The sequence below is a fragment of the Macaca fascicularis genome, chromosome 7 (genome assembly GCF_037993035.2).
Source record: "Macaca fascicularis isolate 582-1 chromosome 7, T2T-MFA8v1.1".
Taxonomy (NCBI): domain Eukaryota; kingdom Metazoa; phylum Chordata; class Mammalia; order Primates; family Cercopithecidae; genus Macaca; species Macaca fascicularis.
Genome location: NC_088381.1, coordinates 131,405,171 through 131,423,509, shown reverse-complemented (window position 1 = coordinate 131,423,509; position 18,339 = coordinate 131,405,171). Strand labels below are relative to the sequence as shown.

Here is an 18,339-nt window from a genome sequence, read left to right as displayed (position 1 = left end):
ACCATGTTAGCCAGGATGGTCTCGATCTCCTGACCTCGTGATCCACCCGCCTCGGCCTCCCAAAGTGCTGGGATTACAGGCTTGAGCCACCGCGCCCGGCCCAGCCTGGGGTTTCTTAATTGCCCTTCAGTAAAATATGTATAACTGACTTCTCCATCCCTGATAACTTTTGGGAAATATAATTGTGCTGGATAATGGGCATGTGGGGATTTCTTTTACTGTTCTCTACTTCATGCAAATTCCATAAGAAAAAGTTTTATCATGTCTGTAATCCCAGCACTTTGTGAGGCCGAGGTGGGCAAATCATGAGGTCAGGAGATCAAGACCATCCTGGCTAATACGGTGAAACTCCGTCTCTACTAAAAATATAAAAAATTAACCAGGCATGGTGGCGGATGCCTGTAGTCCCAGCTACTTGGGAGGCTGAGGCAGAAGAATGGCGTGAACCTGGGAGGCGGAGCTTGCAGTGAGCCGAGATGGTGCCACTGCACTCCAGCCTGGGTGACTGAGTGAGACTCCGTCTCAAAAAAAAAAAAAAAAAAGATTTTAGAAAAGTATATCACATGAAAAATTAAAAGTAAAGGATGATTGTTTATTGTAACCCTTTTCTGGGTTGTTACATGTTTTTACAATCATATACTGCTTCCTTTCTCTTCTGATACATATAATTTACATGTAATTCCTCCTCTAAAGCCTGTTGGGCATATCCCTGGATTAAAGTTGACAGCATTACTTTAATACTTACATAGAAGATCAATAGCTTAACATTGGAATGAACACAGATTCACAGGTTTTGAAGTTATAACTTGAGTTTCAAACCAGATTCCTCCAATATGTTCACTTAGTAGCTATGAAAGCATGGGCAGATTAGTCTCTCCGAGCTTCAATTTCTTTTGTAAAATAGTGATAATAGTATCTGCCTCATAGGGTTAAATGATTAGGATTTAAAAACTGGATAGAAGTTTCGAGCACATAGCCTAGCATTTGTTGAAATCCAATTGTGATTACAGTCATGCATTGCCTAACAGTGAGAAATGGGTCATTAGGCAGTTTCATCCTGTGAACATCATGCAGTGTACTGTACTTACCCAACCTAGATAGTGTAGCCTACTACATACTTGGGCTATACAGTATGACCTGTACTACACTGTGCAGCGTTTTACTCTACTGAATACTGTAAACAGTTATAACACAATGATAAGTACTTGTATATCTAAACATAAAAAGGTATAATAAAATTATGGTATAAATGATAACAAATGGTATACCTGTAGAGAGCACTCATCGTGATACTAACTTTATCCTCTTTTGTAATAATGCTTAGCTTAAAACACAAACACATGGTACAGCTGTACAAAAATATTTTCTTCATATATCCTTATTCCATAAGCCTGTTTCTACTTTAATTTTTATTTTATTTTTTAATTTTACTTTTAAAACTCTTTTATTAAAAATTAAGACACAGGCTGGGGGCAGTGGCTCATGCCTCTAGTCTCACCACTTTGGGAGGCTGAGGCAGGAAGACTGCTTGAGCCCAGAAGTTTGAGACCAGCTTGGTCAAAATAGTGAGACCCTGTCTCTACCAAAAATACAAAAAAATTAGCTGGATGTGGTGGCCTGAGCCTGGGAGGTTGAGGCTGCAGGGAGCCATGATGGCACTACTGCACTGGGTGATGGAATAAGACCCTGCCTCAAAAAAAAAAAAAAAAAAAGACAAACATGTACATTAGCCTAGGCCTACACAGGGTCAGGATCATCAATTTTGTGGTCTTCTGCTCCATGTCTTGTCCCACTGGAAGGTTTTTAGGAGCAATAACAAATGGAGTTGTCATCTTCTATGAGAATAGTGCCTTCTGGAATACCCTTTGAAAGACTTGCCTGAGGCTGTTTTACAGTTAACTTCATTTTAATAAGTAGAGAAAGTACACTCTAAAATAACGATTGAAGGTATAGGCTTGCCGGGCATGGTGGCTCACGCCTGTAATCCCAGCACTTTTGGAGACTGAGGTGGGTGGATCACCTGAGATCAGGAGTTCGATATCAGCCTGGCCAACATGGTGAAACCCTGTCTCTACTAAAAATGCAAAAATTAGCTGGGCATTTTGGCAGAGGTCGCAGTGAGCTAAGATAGTGCCACTGCACTCCAACCTGGTTGACAGAGCAAAACTCCGTCTCAAAAAAAGAAAGTATAGTATTGGACTTTTAAACCAGTAACATAAACCCTTAACATAGTCCTTTATTGTCTTTATGAAGTGTTATGTACTGTACATAATTGTATGTGCAATACTTTTATATGACTGGCAATGCAGTAGGTTTCTTTATACCCGCATCACCACAGACACATGAGTAATGCATTGTGCCATGAATTTGCAGGGACCACAATTAGATGATGGAACTTTCTCAGCTCATATATATAGAGAGAGTGAGAGAGAGTCTTGCTCTGTCGCCAAGGCTGGAGTGCAGTGGTGCAATCACAGCAGCTCCCTGCAGCCTCAACCTCCCGGGCTCAAGCATTCCCCTGCCTCAGCCTCCCGAGTAGGTGGGACTACAGGCATGCACCACCATGCCTAGCTAATTTTTGTATTTTTTGTGTAGAGACGGGGTTTCGTTGTGTTGCTCAGGCTGGTTTCAAACTCCTAGGCTAAAGTGATCTGCCCGCCTTGGCCTCCCAAATTGCTGGGATTACACACATGGGTTACCACACCTGGCCTCCATTATAATCTTAACTGTCATAAATGTGGTCTGTCGTTGACCACAGCGTCCTTACGTGGTGATTTTAATGTGTGAAAGTTGAATCAATTACGCATTAATGTATTCAGCAACCACTTATTAACCAATAAGCAAGAAAGAGTCAGGTAATACGTTCACCACTAAAACAGGACTTTTTAAAAATTATATTGAGTGAAAAGAGCAAATTGCAAGAAAGATACACGTAAATGTGCCATTATTCTAAATTCTTAATTATTGGAGTGAAGTGTTTTACTTGTGTCTGTAATGTTCCATTTTGTTACACTGAGGCAGATAGAGTAAAAAGTATTAATATTTGTTGTATTAATATTTGTTAAGTATTGGTGGTACATATTTGGGTGTCTGTTATACTTTTTTCTACACCTTTGTACATTTGAAATACTTCATAATTAAACATTTTAAATTTTGTCTTTTTTTTTTTTTTTGAGACAGAGTCTTACCCTGTTGTCCTGGCTGGAGTGCAGTGGCATGATCTTGGCTCATTGCAACCGCCACCTCCCGAGCTCGAGCAATCCTCCTGAGTAGCTGGGACTACAGGCGCACACTACCACACCCAACTCATTTTTGGATTTTTTGTAGAGATGGGGTTTAGCCTTGTTGCCCAGGCTGGTCTCGAACTCCTGGGCTCAAGCAATCTGCCTGCCCTGCCTTCCCAACGTGCTGGGATTACAGGAATGAGCCACTGCACCTGGCCAGCATTTTTAATTTTTAATGAAACAGGATAAGGATGTGATGGGAAATGACCAGGGACTTCTTCACGTTGATTGGTGGGGGAGAGACTCTCTCTGGGCAGGTGACATATGCTGAGACCTGGATAACAGGAAGGAGTCACTCATGCAGACATGCAGGGAAAGAATACTCTAGGCAGGCCGGGCGCGGTGGCTCACGCCTGTAATCCTAGCACTTTGGAAGCCGAGGCAGGCAGATCAAAAGGTCAGGAGATCGAGACCATCCTAGCTAACACAGGGCAACTCCGTCTCTACTAAAAATACAAAAAAAAAAATAGTTGGGTGTGGTGGCGGGCACCAGTAGTCATAGCTACTCAGGAGGCTGAGGCAGAAGAATGGTGTGAACCCAGGAGGCGGGGCTTGCAGTGAGCGGAGATCGTACCACTGCACTCCAGCCTGGGTGACAGAGCGAGACTCCACCTCAAAAAAAAAAAAAAAAAAAAAAAGAATACTCCAGGCAAACAGCTGTTGCTGCAGTCCTGAGGCAGGAGCAAACCTGACGTGGTCAAGGTAAGGCCATTTCATCTGGCAGGAAAACCACAGAACTGTTCTAGTTACCTCAGCAGCTGTGGAGGTGACTACCCCAGCATTACTGGAAAATGGTCATTTCATGTCTGAATACTTAAGTTGAGGGAAGCACACCATTTTTAGAGCTACCTAATGCTTCCATGGAGTTTCTCATGTAGGGTTTACAGACTGATGGGGTCCTGTCAAAAGGCTACAGAAGCTGGCTTGAAGGGTCTTAATGGCCAAGTCCAGACACTTTGAGCATCAAAAAGCAACAAAGCAATAGATTGTGATACACAATTTTTAAGAATCATGATTTTCTAGTCAGAGAAATAGAGAAAGGAAAAAAGCTCTTGTTTTTAGAAGAATGCCTGCTGAGGTAGAAAGAATGATAGAATTAGAAAATGACTGTTTTGCAGATTCTAGCATAATCATTGATTCAGGCAAGAACAATCAATAGATCCTGAACTCTTTGGATGAAAGTTGTTGGAGAATAGGATATTCAAAAAATTCCATGACATGAAAAACAGAAGGTTGGAGAGATGCTGTTATGGTGAAGTATTTAGGAATGGAGTGATATTTTGTCTGCAGCTAACTCTCATCAAAGGGTTCATTTTTAAAAAGCAGTGGGGTGTGTGTGTGTGTGTGTGTGTGTGTGTGCGTGTATGTATATAGAGAGAAAGCAAATGTGGCAAGAAGTTAACAGTGAACCTAGAGGGTGAACTGTGTCTGTGCATTGGAGCTTTTTGTGTGTGTGCACTTATAAATGTTGAAAATTAATGAGCTGTGATGCCATCTCCAAAGGAAAAAAATAAGTAAAAATAAATGTTGAAAATTAAAAGTTAGGGGGAATGCTTATTTCTATTTTATTTCTATTTCTATTTTAAACCCAAATCCAGGCCAGGCATGGTGGCTCACTTTGGGAGGCCAAGGTGGGCGGATCACGAAGTCCGGAGATCGAGACCATCCTGGCTAATACGATGAAACCCATCTCCACTAAAAATATAAAAATAAAAATAATAATAATAATAAACCCAAATCCAACTTACTAAAGTACATCTTTTTTTTTTTTTTTTTTTTTTGAGATGGAGTTTCACTCTTGTTGCCCAGGCTAGAGTGCAATGGTGCGATCTTGGATCACTGCAACCTCTGCCTCCTGGGTTCAAGTGATTCTCCTGCCTCAGCCTCCCAAGTAGCTGGAATTACAGCATGTGCCACAACACCTGGCTAGTCAGGCTGGTCTCGAACTCCCGACCTCAGGTGATCTGCCCATGTCGGCCTCCCAAAGTGCTGGGATTATAGGTGTGAGCTACCGTGTCCAGCTATCTTTTTTTTTCTTTTTTTTTCTTTTTTTTAGTCAGATTCTCGCTCTGTTGCTCAGGCTGGAGTGCAGTGGTATGACCTTGGCCCACTGCAACCTCTGCCTAAAGCAGTTCTCCTGCCTCAGCCTCCCGAGTAGCTGGATTACAGGTGTGTGCCACAACGCCCAGCTAATTTTTGTATTTTTAGTAGAGACAGAATTTTACCATGTTGGACAGACTGGTCTCGAACTCCTGACCTCAAGTGATCCCTGCCTCGGCCTCCAGAAGTGTTGGGATTACAGGCATGAGCCACCACGCCTGGCCTATTACATCTATTGTGTATGTACTATGATATGCCAGACGTTGTGCAGAACACATGGCATGCATTAAACTTCCTAACAGTTCTTGAGTTAGTACTCATTTCTCCTTTTAAAGATGAAAAGACAGATGCTTAAGAAGATATCACCAAAGCAACAGAAAAAACATTTCGTCTTAAGAATGAAAATGAATTTGTTACACAGGCTAGAAAGAATATTCATTGATGAGAAAGCACAATAGAAGGATTTATGATAGTGTTACTAGGCATGCATGTTTTTCTGACCTTGAACTTGTCCTACATACAGCCCACCCTGGAGAGGCAGTCTAGTATGGTGGTGTAGAGCACCGTGTGTGAAGCCTGAAGCCAGAATACCTAGGATCAAATCCCAATTCTACCATGGCAAGCTGCTACTGCCTTAGAAGCACTTCTCCGGGATTCTATACTGGGAACCTCTGTTGTATTTGTTTCCTATTGCTGCTATAACAAATTACTGCAAACTTAGTTGTTTAAATAACATAAGTTTATTATCTTACAGTTCTGGAGGTCTGAAGTCCAAAATGGATGTCACTGGGCTTAATTAAAATTAAGATGTCAACAGGACTGCATTTCCATTTGGAGGCTTAGAGGAAAATCTTTTCTTGCTTTTTAGTTTCTAGAGGCCACCCTCAGCCTCTGTCTTCAAAACCAGCAACATTGTATCTCTCTGTGTCTTTGCCTTCTATGGGAACCTCTTCCTCTGACTCTTCTGCCTCCCTCTTCCACTTTTAAAGACACTTGTTACCATATTGGGCCAGGGGGATAATAGATAATCTAGGATAATCTCCCTATTTTAAGGTTAGCCTTAAATTAGGCTGATTAGCAACCTTAATTCCATGTGCAACTTCAGTTTTCCTTTGTAACCATATTCACAGGTTCCAGGGATTAAGGCATGAATTTTTTTGGGAAACCTTTCCCCGCCCCCCCCAAATATCTATGTTTAAATTCTAAAGTTGTGTAAGGCAGCTGGGGCCAGGAGAAGATTATTCCAAAGTGGAGATCCTTGCCAATGCCGAGGATGACTTGAGTAGAACCACTAATTGGGTTTGAGCTAAAAAGAACTGCTGGGTGGTGTTTGCACATGCTTTTTATTCTCTTACTAGCATAAAATATATATAGTAAATTCAGCATTTTTTTTTTTTTTTTCTTTTTTGAGACAGGGTCTCACTTCATTCCCCAGGCTAGAGGACAGTGACATGATCATGGATCACTGTAGTCTCAACTTCCTGGTCTCAAGCAATCCTCCTACCTCAGCCTCCTGAGTAGCTAGGACTACAGGCATAGGCCACCATGCCCTGCTAATTTATTTTTTGAAGAGACGGGGGTCTTACCTTGTTGTTCAGGCTGGTGTCTAATGCCTGGCCTCAAGCAGTCCTCCTGCCTTCGCCTCCCAAATTGCTGAAATTACAGGTGTGAGCCACCACTCCTGGCAGTAAATTCAGTATAAAAGAGTGATTGAATTAGAAGGCAACTGAGTTTTAGTTACATCATAGTAAAGAAACGATTATAGTATTAGAATACATTTCTATTGATTGATTGATTCATGCCAGCCCTCAGAGGAAAATGTTCTTGATTTATTTGCAATTTTAGAGAAACTTCAGGTTAAAATTTTTTATGTATCTCCATTGTTAAGCATTAATTTTTATTTTTATTTATTTATTTATTTATTTTACAGAGTTTTACTACCCTTGGATGCTGCTGTTGATATGGAAAAGATTGAGGAACAGTTTGCTAATCTGCACATTGTTAAATCTTCCTCAGGAACCAAAGAGCCCACTTACCTTCTTGGTATAGACACATCAAAGACTGTCCAAGCAGGAACAGAAACTGTGGCTGCTGTTTTATGTTCTAATGGATCAATCAGAATATATGATAAAGAAAGGTTAAATGTACTACGAGAATTTAGTGGATATCCTGGACTTCTTAATGGAGTCAGATTTGCAAATTCCTGTGATAGTGTATATTCAGCATGTACTGATGGCACTGTGAAATGTTGGGATGCTCGAGTAGCCAGAGAAAAACCTGTTCAGCTCTTCAAGGGTTACCCTTCCAATATTTTTATCAGTTTTGATATTAATTGTAATGATCATATTATTTGTGCTGGTACAGAAAAAGTTGATGATGATGCATTGTTGGTGTTTTGGGATGCAAGGATGAATTCTCAGGATTTATCTACAACTAAAGACCCACTTGGTGCATATTCAGAGACACATAGTGATGATGTCACTCAAGTACGTTTCCATCCCAGCGATCCCAACATGGTAGTCTCAGGTTCATCTGATGGCCTGGTAAATGTATTTGATATTAATGTTGATAATGAGGAGGATGCACTGGTTACAACCTGTAACTCAATTTCATCAGTAAGCTGTATTGGTTGGTCTGGGAAAGGTTATAAACAGATTTACTGCATGACACATGATGAAGGATTTTATTGGTGGGATCTTAATCATCTGGATACTGATGAACCAGTTACACGTTTGAACATCCAGGATGTCAGAGAGGCAGTTAACATGAAAGAAGATTCTTTGGACTATTTGATTGGTGGCCTGTACCATGAAAAGACAGACACATTGCATGTTATTGGAGGAACAAACACAGGAAGGATTCACTTGATGAACTGCAGCACGTCAGGACTGACTCATGTGACTAGCCTTCAGGGAGGGCATGCTGCTACAGTCCGTTCTTTCTGTTGGAATGTGCAAGATGATTCTTTGTTGACTGGAGGAGAAGATGCACAGTTGTTACTTTGGAAACCTGGAGCTATAGAGAGGACCTTTACTAAGAAAGAGAGCATGAAAATAGCATCTTCTGTGCACCAACGAGTACGAGTTCATAGTAATGATTCTTATAAAAGAAGGAAAAAGCAGTGATAATGCATTTGGCACTTTGGTAGGTTTTATAGTTTCAAGTAGTCCTTTTTGTTTACTACCCATGGTAGACATGTTTAAAGCTTTATGTAAAAACAAGCAGTCAGCAAACAGTCCAGGAAAAATACGGGGAGAATGGTTTAATTCCGGTCTTCACATATTCTAAAAAATTTTAAAGCCTCTAAGTATAAAATCAGTGAGTTGAAAGTAAAATTTCTCATTTAAAGAACCCATCTGTTAATGTAGTAAATGTTGGGTTTAAAGAAATAGCTCTGATAAGGAATTTTTAGAAGGAGATACCTGGTAAAACTTAGTAAAACAGGTGGTTGGCTGCATTTTTTAAGCCCAGTTTTTTACATTTTAAATTGTCGTTATTGTGTATAAAACCAGATCAGACTATATTCTTCATTTGAGGAGCATCTCTATATTTAATACACCTAATGTATTATGTTGGAGTATTTAAATGTAAGTATTTTAATGAGTAAATAGAATTAAACTTTTTTAGAAATAAAATGATAGCCATGTATGTAAAATGAGAAAAATATGTTTAGTAAATATTTGCATCTTTAATATTGTTAGTAGTAAACAGGTGTTTTGCTGATTGAAAGGAAGTTATCTTGGTAGATTGAGACTCAAAGTGAAATACAAAACTGAAAATGTTTATAATAGGACTCAACTTGGAGAAATTCCTATTCTTCCTGTTGTCCAAACCATAAATTTGAGGATAACCTGGACTTTTCTCTTCCCTCTTTTCCTAACCAGTTTTTCACCAAGTCCTGCCATTTCACCTCCTAATGTTTGTCAGCTATCCTTTTGCCTTTACCTCACCACTATTACCTTAGAGAAGACTCATTATTTCTCACCTGGATTACCAGCTTGATCCCTAATCTGCTTTAGTTCATCCTTCTTGCTACTTCTAGGCTAAACATCAAAAACAGATCTGGTAGGGGTGGGGAAATGAGGGGGAAGAAACAAAAACATCTGATGATGCCGCATGCTGCTTAAAATCTTCAGTACATTGATGTTTTGATGTAGCACTACCTAAGCGTTAAAAAATTGTGTTTTTCAGAATCTTTAAAATACAAGACAGTGCTACGTAGTGAATGAAAGAATTAGTTTGAAAGATATCTGGAGAAATCGCATTCATAAAACAATTCGAAGTGAAGCAGTATCAAAACAGTAGGACTTTTTAAAATTAAAAATATTTAAAATTCAAAAGTAATTAATAGTGTTGGAAGATGCGGGTGAGAAAATATTCCTGAAAGGGGAACTGAAAGAGACAAAGAGAAAAGATGAAAGCCACAGAAGATAAATATAGGGGTCTAAAACCAGACTAACAGTTTTAGAAAGTGAAAAAAGTTAAAATAGAAATGGAGGCAGTGGGTTATTAGAAATAACATAAATGACTGGTATGGTTTGTCTGTGTCCTCACCTAAATTTGTTTTTGTTTTTGTTTTGAGATGGAGTCTCTCTGTCGCCAGGCTGGACTGCAGTGGCACAATCTCGGCTCACTGCAACCTCTGCCTCCCGCATTCAGGTGATTCTCCTGCCTCAGCGTCCCGAGTAGCTGGGACTACAGGCGTGTGCCACCACACCCAGCTAATTTTTGTATTTTGAGTAGAGACGGGTTTTCACCATGTTGGCCAGGCTAGCCTCGATCTCTTGACCTTGTGATCCGCCCGCCTTAGTCTCCCAAAGTGCTGAGATTACAGGCATGAGCCACCGCCCCCGGCCATCCTCACCCAAATCTCATTTCGAATTGTAATCCCCATAATCCCCATGTGTCTAGGGAGAGACCTGGTGGGAGGTGATTGGATCCTGGGGTTGGTTTCCCCTATGCTGTTCTTGTGATAGTGGGTGAGTTCTCACAGGATCTGATGGTTTTATAAAGGGCTCTGCCCCCTTAACTCCTCACTGTTTGTCCTGAAGCCTTGTGAAGATGGTGCTTTGCTTCCCCTTTGCCTTCTTCCATGATTGTAAGTTTCCTGAGGCCTCCCCGGCCATGCTGAACTCTTAGTCAATTAAACCTCTTTCCTTTATAAATTACCCAGTCTTGGGCAGTTCTTTATAGAGTGTGAAAATGGACTAATACAGTGGCTATTCCAGAACTTCAGTCTTTAGATTAAAAGGCATAGCAGAGTGTCAAGTGTAATGAATGAAAAAGATCCACATCAAGGCATAGCACTGTGAAGTTTCAGAACCCCCAGAGTAAATAGAAGATCCTGCAAATGTCCAGAAAAAAAATCACTTAGGAACGGATTTACATTTGTGTTAGACTTCTCATTAGCAAATCTGGATGACAAAAGATGGTGGATCAATGCCTTCAGAGTTCTGAGGACAGATTCCTACCTATTGAATTTCCAGCTCTCCAAACTCATGCAGTAAATAGATGATAAATTTTTTGAGATATCCCTTGTCAAATAAATATTTCCTAGTTTTCTGAACCTCAGAAACCAAATTGATATAGCTAACAAAGTATCCATTTGTAACCAAACTCTCATTGACTAAACCCAGGAAACAGTAATTCTATGACCAATCAGGCTGTCTTCACGCATGAAGTTAAAAACATTGCAGGCACAAAATCTCAAACTTTACTCTCCATGCCATTTTTTTCAAAGGCTGCTGAAGGATATACTCCACAGAAATTAAGGAAGTAAATCAAGGAAGAGCAGAGATAGCAAAAATCAGGGAACTAACCCAGCGTTGTGGCAAGATAACAGCTTTGCAGCGCTAGAGTATTCAGTCCAGATTGGAGCAGGACAGAGGATGTCAGGAGGGAGCTGTCCAGGGAGAAAAATCAACTTACAGGTTACCCAGTGCATTTGACCATGTGGAGAACAGTGTAAATAGTATAAGTGGATTTAACTCACCAATTAAAAGAGACCCTCAGAAAGATAGGTTGGTACAAAAGTAATTGCACCAACCCATAGACTACTAACCCATAGAATATTAACCCATAGAATACCCATAGAATGAGAGAAAATGTTGGCAAATCATAGATAAGGAACTATGGAGAAATCTTAAAACTCAATATTGAAAAGACAACCCAATTTTAAAATTGATCAAAGGATCTGAATAGACATTTCTCCAAAGAAGGTATACAAATGGCCAGTATGCGCATGCAAAGATACTCAATATCATTGGCAGAGAAATGCAAAGATACTCAATATCATTAGCAGAGAAATGCAAACCGAAACACTTTACACCCATTAGGTGGCTATAATAGTAATAAAAATTGTGTCTTCTAAAGATGTGGAGAAGTTAGAACGTTTATACACTGCTGGTGTACAATGGTGGAGCTGAAAATAGTCTAGAAGTTCCTCAAGCAATTGTACGATTGCCATTTGACCTGGCAATTCCATTCCTGGGTATATGCCCAGAAGAATTGAAAACATATGTCCACACAATAACTTGGACATGAGTGTTCATAGTAACATTCATACTAGCCAAAAGGTGGAAACAATCCAAGTGTTCATCAGTAGATGAATGGATAAACAATGTGGGCAGTGCGCACGGCTTTCGGGCAGGCAGGCGCGCTCTGGCGAGGTGGGAGCAATGTGGGCTGGGAACGCCTGGCGCACGGAGCTCTCCGGAGTGCCCTGCGGGGCGGCGCGCAGTCAGCGCTGGCCCAGCTGCGCGGCATTCTGGAGGGGGAGCTGGAAGGGATCTGCGGAGCTGGCACCTGGAAGAGTGAGCGGGTCATCACGTCCCGTCAGGGGCCGCACATCCGCGTGGACGGCGTCTCCGGAGGAATCCTCAACTTCTGTGCCAACAACTACCTGGGCCTGAGCAGCCACCCCGAGGTGATTCAGGCAGGTCTGAAGGCTCTTTGGAGCTGGCCTTAGCTCTGTCTGCTTCGTCCGTGGAACCCAAAGCATCCACAAGAATGTAGAAGCAAAAATAACCCGCTTCCACCAGCGGGAGGATGCCATCCTCTATTCCAGTTGTTGTGACGCCAATGCCGGCCTCTGAGGCCCTCCTGACCTCTAAGGACGCAGTGCTTTCGGACGAGATGAACTATGCCGCCATCATCCACGGCATCTGCCTGTGCAAGGCCCACAAGTAACCGCTATCGCCACCTGGACGTGGCCGACCTAGAAGCTGCAGGAGGCCCAGAAGCATCGGCTGCGCCTGGTGGCCACCGATGGGGCCTTTTTCATGGATGGCGACAGCATACCTCCACAGGAGATCTGCCGCCTCGCCTCTAGACATGGCGCCCTGGTCTTTGTGGATGAATGCCGTGCCACTGGCTTCCTGAAGGGACCCACAAGAGGGGGCACAGATGAGCTGTTGGACGTGATGGGCCAGGTCATCATCATCAACTCCTCCCAGGGGAAGGCCCTGGGTAGAGCAACAGGGGGCTACACGACAGGGCATGGGCCCCTGGTGTCCCTGCTGCCACCCAGCCCTACCTCTTCTCTAACAGTCTGCCACCTGCTGTTGTTGGCTGCCTTTCCAAGGCCCTAAATCTGCTCCTGGAGAGCAACACCATCATCCACTCTACAGCTGCCAAGACCCAGTGGTTCTGTAGTAAGATGGAAGCTGCTGGATTCACTGTCTCGGGAGCCAGTCACCCTATCCGCCCTGTGATGCTGGGTGATGCCCAGCTGACCTCCTGCATGGCGGATGACATGCTGAAGAGAGGCATCTTTGTCATTGGGTTCAGCTACCCCGTGGTCTCCAAGGGCAAGGCCCGGATCTGGGTACAGATCTCAGCAGTGCACAATAAGGAAGACATTGACTGCCACGTGGAGGCCTTCGTGGAAGTGGGGCAGCTGCATGGGGCACTGCCCTGAGCTCTGAGTAGGGACGAGCAGAGCCAAGGTCCACCTACTGCCACAGAATCAAAGGAGGTTTTCGATCAGCCCAGACCAGAGGCTCTGAGCCCTGAACCAAAGTCCCAGAGCTGGGCTGGGATGTGGCATGTGCTGAGGGCTGTGAGAATGTGAAACAACAGTATGAAAATTGGCTGTGAAAAAAACAAAACAACAAAACAAACAATGTGTGGTATATCCATTCAGTGGAATATTATTCAGCCATAAAAATGAATGAATCTTTTTTTTTTTTTTTTTTTTTTTGAGACAGAGTCTCACTCTGTCGCCCAGGCTGGAGTGCAGTGGCACGATCTCAGCTCACTGAAACATCTGCCTCCCAGGTTCAAGCGATTCTCCTACCTCAGGCTCCAAGTAGCTGGGATTATAGGTGCACACCACTACGCCTGGCTAATTGTTGTATTTTTAGTAGAGATGGGGTCTCACCGGGTTGGCCAAGCTGCTCTCAAACTCCTGACCTCAAATTATCCACCCGCCTCGGCCTCCCAAAGTGCTGGGATTACAGGCATGAGTCACCACACCCAGCCCCAAAATACTGATATTGATACATGCCACAACTTGGATGAATCCTGAAAACATGCTAAGTAAAAGCCACAAAAGACCATATATTGAACCATTTCCTTTATATGAAATGGCCAAAATAGTGAAATCTATAGGGAAAGAACATGTGTCAGAGGTTACCTTGGTCTGGGAGGAGGGGGAAGGATGGGATGATTGGTGGGTGACAGCTAAAGGGTTTGAGATTTCTTTGAGGGGGTATTAAAAGTGACTGTGGTGATAGTTATACAACTATGAATATACTAGGAACCATTGAATTGTACACTTTAAATAAATGAATTCTATCTCAGTAAAAGCTGTTACCAAAAACAAAACAAAACAAAAATGCCAAATAGGAAAGAAAAGCCAGGGCAGCTATCTTAATAACTTATAAGGCTAATGTAATGTTGATCCCAAACCAGATAAAAATGAAAATAGTTCCATTTTGCTTATCAATATGTATTCACATTTAAAAATATTTGGTGACCAAATTCAATGGTATCTTTAAAAAGAAAAAACATGACCAAGTAGACTTTGAGGAATACCAGCATGACTCAAAATAGGAAAATCTATGACAGTGATGGACAAACGGAAAAAAAAATCAAGATTATCTTTTTGTTTTTGAGACCAAGTTTCACTCTTTTTGCTGAGGCCGGAGTGCAATGGCTCAATCTGGGCTCACTGCAACCTCTGCCTTACAGGTTCATGCAATTCTTCTGCCTCAGCCTCCCAAGTAGCTGGGATTACAGGCACCCACCACCACACCCAGCTAATTTTTTTTGTATTTTTAGTAGAGATGGGGTTTCGCCATGTTGGCCAGGCTGGTCTTAAACTCCTGACCTCAGGTGGTCCACCCACCTCGGCCTCCGAAAGTGCTGGGATTATAGGCGTGAGCCACTGCGCCTGGCCAAGATTTTCTTAATTGATACAGAAAAACATGGGAAAGTTTCACAACTATTTATGAAAAATATAAACATCAACTTAGCAATAGAGTGTGTGTGTGTGTGTGTGTGTGTGTGACAGGGTCTTGTTCTGTTGCCCAGACTGGAGTGCAATCTTGGCTCACTGCAACCTCTACCTCCTGGATTCAAGCAGTTCTCCTGCCTCAGTCTCCTGAGTAGCTGGGACACCACCACACCTGGCTAAGTTAGCAATACGGTACTTAAACCTGGTGAAAGTTTATACAATAAAAACCTACAGTAGGGACTGGGTCTGCTGGCTCACACCTGTAATCCCAGCATTTCAGAAGGCCAAGGCAGGCAGAGTGCTTCAGCCCAGGAATTTGAGACCAGCCTAGGCAACATGGCAAAATCCCATCTCTACAAAAATTAAAAATAGATATACAAAAAGTTAGCCAGGTGTGGTGGTGTGTTCCTGTAGTCCCAGTTACTTGGGAGGCTCAGGTGGGAGGCTACAGTGAGCCATGATCACACCACTGCACTCCAGCCTGGGTGACAGAGTGAGACTGTGTCTCAAAACAAAAACCAAGGGCTGGGCAGGGTGGCTCAAGCCTGTAATCCCAGCACTTTGGGAGGCCAAGACGGGCGGATCACGAGGTCAGGAGATCGAGACCATCCTGGCGAACACGGTGAAACCCTGTCTCTACTAAAAAATACAAAAAACTAGCCGGGCGAGGTGGTGGGCGCCTGTAGTCCCAGCTACTGGGGAGGCTGAGGCAGGAGAATGGCGTGAACCCGGGAGGCGGAGCTTGCAGTGAGCTGAGATCCGGCCACTGCACTCCAGCCTGGGCAACAGAGCGAGACTCCGTCTCAAAAAAAAAAAAACAAAAACAAAACACCAAAACCTACAGTAAACATTACATTTAGTGGAGAAATGTTAGATTCAATGCATTCCTTTTGAGACCACGAGTCACTGGAGAGGCCTATCATAGTAGTATGAATCCTGATTAATACTATAAGGAAAGAAAAACAATTATAGCATGTAAGGACTGGAAGAGAAGCGAAAACAAAACCTCTCCTTTGCAAATGATATCTGCCTAAAAAATTCAACCATCAACAAACTATTCTAACTCCTAAGAGACTCGGCAAGGTCGCCAGTATAAATCAGATCAGCCAACGAAAATCCAAAGCATATCATTTCACAATAGGTATAAAAATGTAAAATATCAAGGAATTAACCAAGGTTACACAAGGTCTATTTGAAGAAAACTTTAAAACTCTAATGAAGACATAGAAAATAATCTAAGGAACATTCTTTGCTTCCAATGAGATGGCAATATTATAAAAGTGAACATTCTAAATTTAATGTGAAAAAGCAGATTACATTAATCCCAATAAAAATTCCGGTTGGATCTTTTGATGAACTCAAGCTTACTTTAAAATTTATATGGAAGGGCCAGGCACAGTGGCTCATGCCTGTAATCCCAGCAGTTTGTAGGCCGAGGCTGGTGGATCACCTGAGGTCAGGAGGTGGAGACCAGCCTGACCAACATGGTGAAACCCTATTTCTACTAAAAAATACAAAAATTAGCTGGGCATGGTGGCACACGCCCATAATCCCAGCTACATGGGAGGCTGAGGCAGAAGAATTGCTTGAACCTAGGAGGTGGAGGTTGCAGTGAGCCAAGATTGCTCCATTGCACTCCAGCCTGGGCGACGAGTGAAACTCCATCCCCCGAAAAAAAGATATGATTTTCCCTACTAAGATACTAAGATACTAAGACATTCTACGAAATCATAGTAGTAAAAACTGTGACATGACCTAAAAATAATGCAAATGAATAGAGTCCAGAGACAACCCATGGATATATGGCAACTTAATATTTACAAAGATGACACCATGAAAAAGGAAGAGTTTTTATTAGATGGAGTTGAGGATACGGTCTTGCTAGAGAAAAATGAAACTAGATCACTTCTTCTTTTTCTTTGTCTTTTTTCTTTTCTTTTCTTTTCTTTTTTTTTTGAGACAGAGGTTCGCTCTTGCACCCAGGCTGGAGTGAAGTGGCGTGACCTCGCCTCACTGCAACCTCCACTCCCACTGGGTTCAAGCAATTATCCTGCCTCAGCCTCCTGAATAGCTGGGTTTATAGGTGTCTGCCACCACGCCCAGCTAATTTTTTTTTTCTTGTTTTTGTTTCTGTTTTTTGAGACAGAAATTTGCAATTGCTGCCCAGGCTGGAGTGCAATGTTGCAGTCTCGGCTCACTGCAACTTCTGCCTGCTGGGTTCAAGCGATTCTCCTGCCTCAGCCTCCCGAGTAACTGGGATTACAGGTGCCTACCACCGTGCCCAGCTAATTTTTGTATTTTTAGTAGAGATGGGGTTTTACCATGTTGGTCAGGCTGGTCTTGAACTCCTGACCTCAGGTGATCCACCTGCCTCAGCCTTCCAAAATGCTAGGATTACAGGCATGAGCCACTGTGCCCAGCCAAAGTTAGATCCCTTCATAACACAAAGCTATACTCCAGATATATTAAATGGCAAAAGGTTAGAACTGTAATAGAAGAAAGTGTTGGAAAGGCTGTGTGTGGTGGCTCATGCCTATAATTCCTTCACTTTAGGAGGCCAAGGTGGGTGGATTACTTCAGTTCAAGACCAGCCTGGGCAACGTGTTAAAACCCCATCTCTACAAAAAATACAAAAATTAGCCAGACATAGTGGTGCGTGTCTGTAGTCCCAGCTACTCAGGAGGCTGCGGTGAGAGAATTGCTTAATTCCAGGGTGTTGAGGCTGTGGTGAGCCATGATCGAGCCACTGCAAGCCAGACTGGGCAATAAAGCGAGACCCTGTCCCAAAAGATAAAATAAGGAAATGAAAATTTTAAATGGCCACTTTATACTATTTAGAGTTACAAAAATTGTAAAATTGAATGACACCAAATGTTGGAGGCACGTGGGCCTGAAGAAACCCAACTTGCACCACTGATGAAAGTGTAAACAGCCAGGCACGGTGGCTCACGCCTGTAATCCCAGCACTTCGAGAGGCCAAGGTGGGCCAATCACAAGGTCAGGAGTTTGAGACCAGCCTGGCCAATATGGTGAAACACTGTCTCTACTTAAAAAATACAAAAATTAGCTGGGCGTGGTGGCAGGCACCTGTAGTCCCAGCTACTCAGGAGGCTGAGGCAGGAGAATGCCGTGAACCCGGGAGGCTTGCAGTGAGCTGAGATCATTGCACTCCAGCCTGGGCGACAGAGTGAGACTCCGTCTCAAAAAAAAAAAAAAGTGTAGATGGATGTACCTATTCTGGAGAGCAAGAACATACCTAAGTGTTCATGTACCCTCTGACCTAGTAATTGCTGTGCTTGGTGTAATATCCCAAAGATATTTTCATAAATATCCATTATTGGGAATTATTTTTGACATCATGGGGTCGGAGACAACCTGGATATCTACACCTGGAGAAAGGTAAAAATGTGGTGAACGTACACAATGAAGTAGCAATAGTTAAAAACCAGAGACAAGATGTACACTTAGCCATATGGCTCAATCATAAAACATAGTACC

General features: G+C 42.6%; 1 protein-coding gene and 1 pseudogene across 27 annotated transcripts in view; both read left to right on the top strand.

Moving 5' to 3' along the window:
- Window positions 1-18,339, top strand: part of WDR89 (WD repeat domain 89) — a 91,780-nt gene that overhangs the window by 39,355 nt on the left and 34,086 nt on the right. For 11 of the 27 annotated variants that reach the window (XM_015453870.4, XM_073997507.1, XM_015453868.4 and 8 more), the window contains one exon: window positions 7,315-10,549. In XM_015453870.4, the coding sequence (XP_015309356.3) occupies window positions 7,346-8,509 (1,164 nt within the window). In that variant the 5' untranslated portion in view covers window positions 7,315-7,345 and the 3' untranslated portion in view covers window positions 8,510-10,549. Of the gene's footprint in view, window positions 1-3,809; window positions 3,987-7,314; window positions 10,550-18,339 lie in introns of those variants that run through there. The other 16 variants (XR_012415855.1, XR_012415854.1, XR_012415853.1 and 13 more) reach the window with 3 other exon arrangements.
- Window positions 11,868-13,508, top strand: LOC141407290 (2-amino-3-ketobutyrate coenzyme A ligase, mitochondrial pseudogene; annotated as a pseudogene).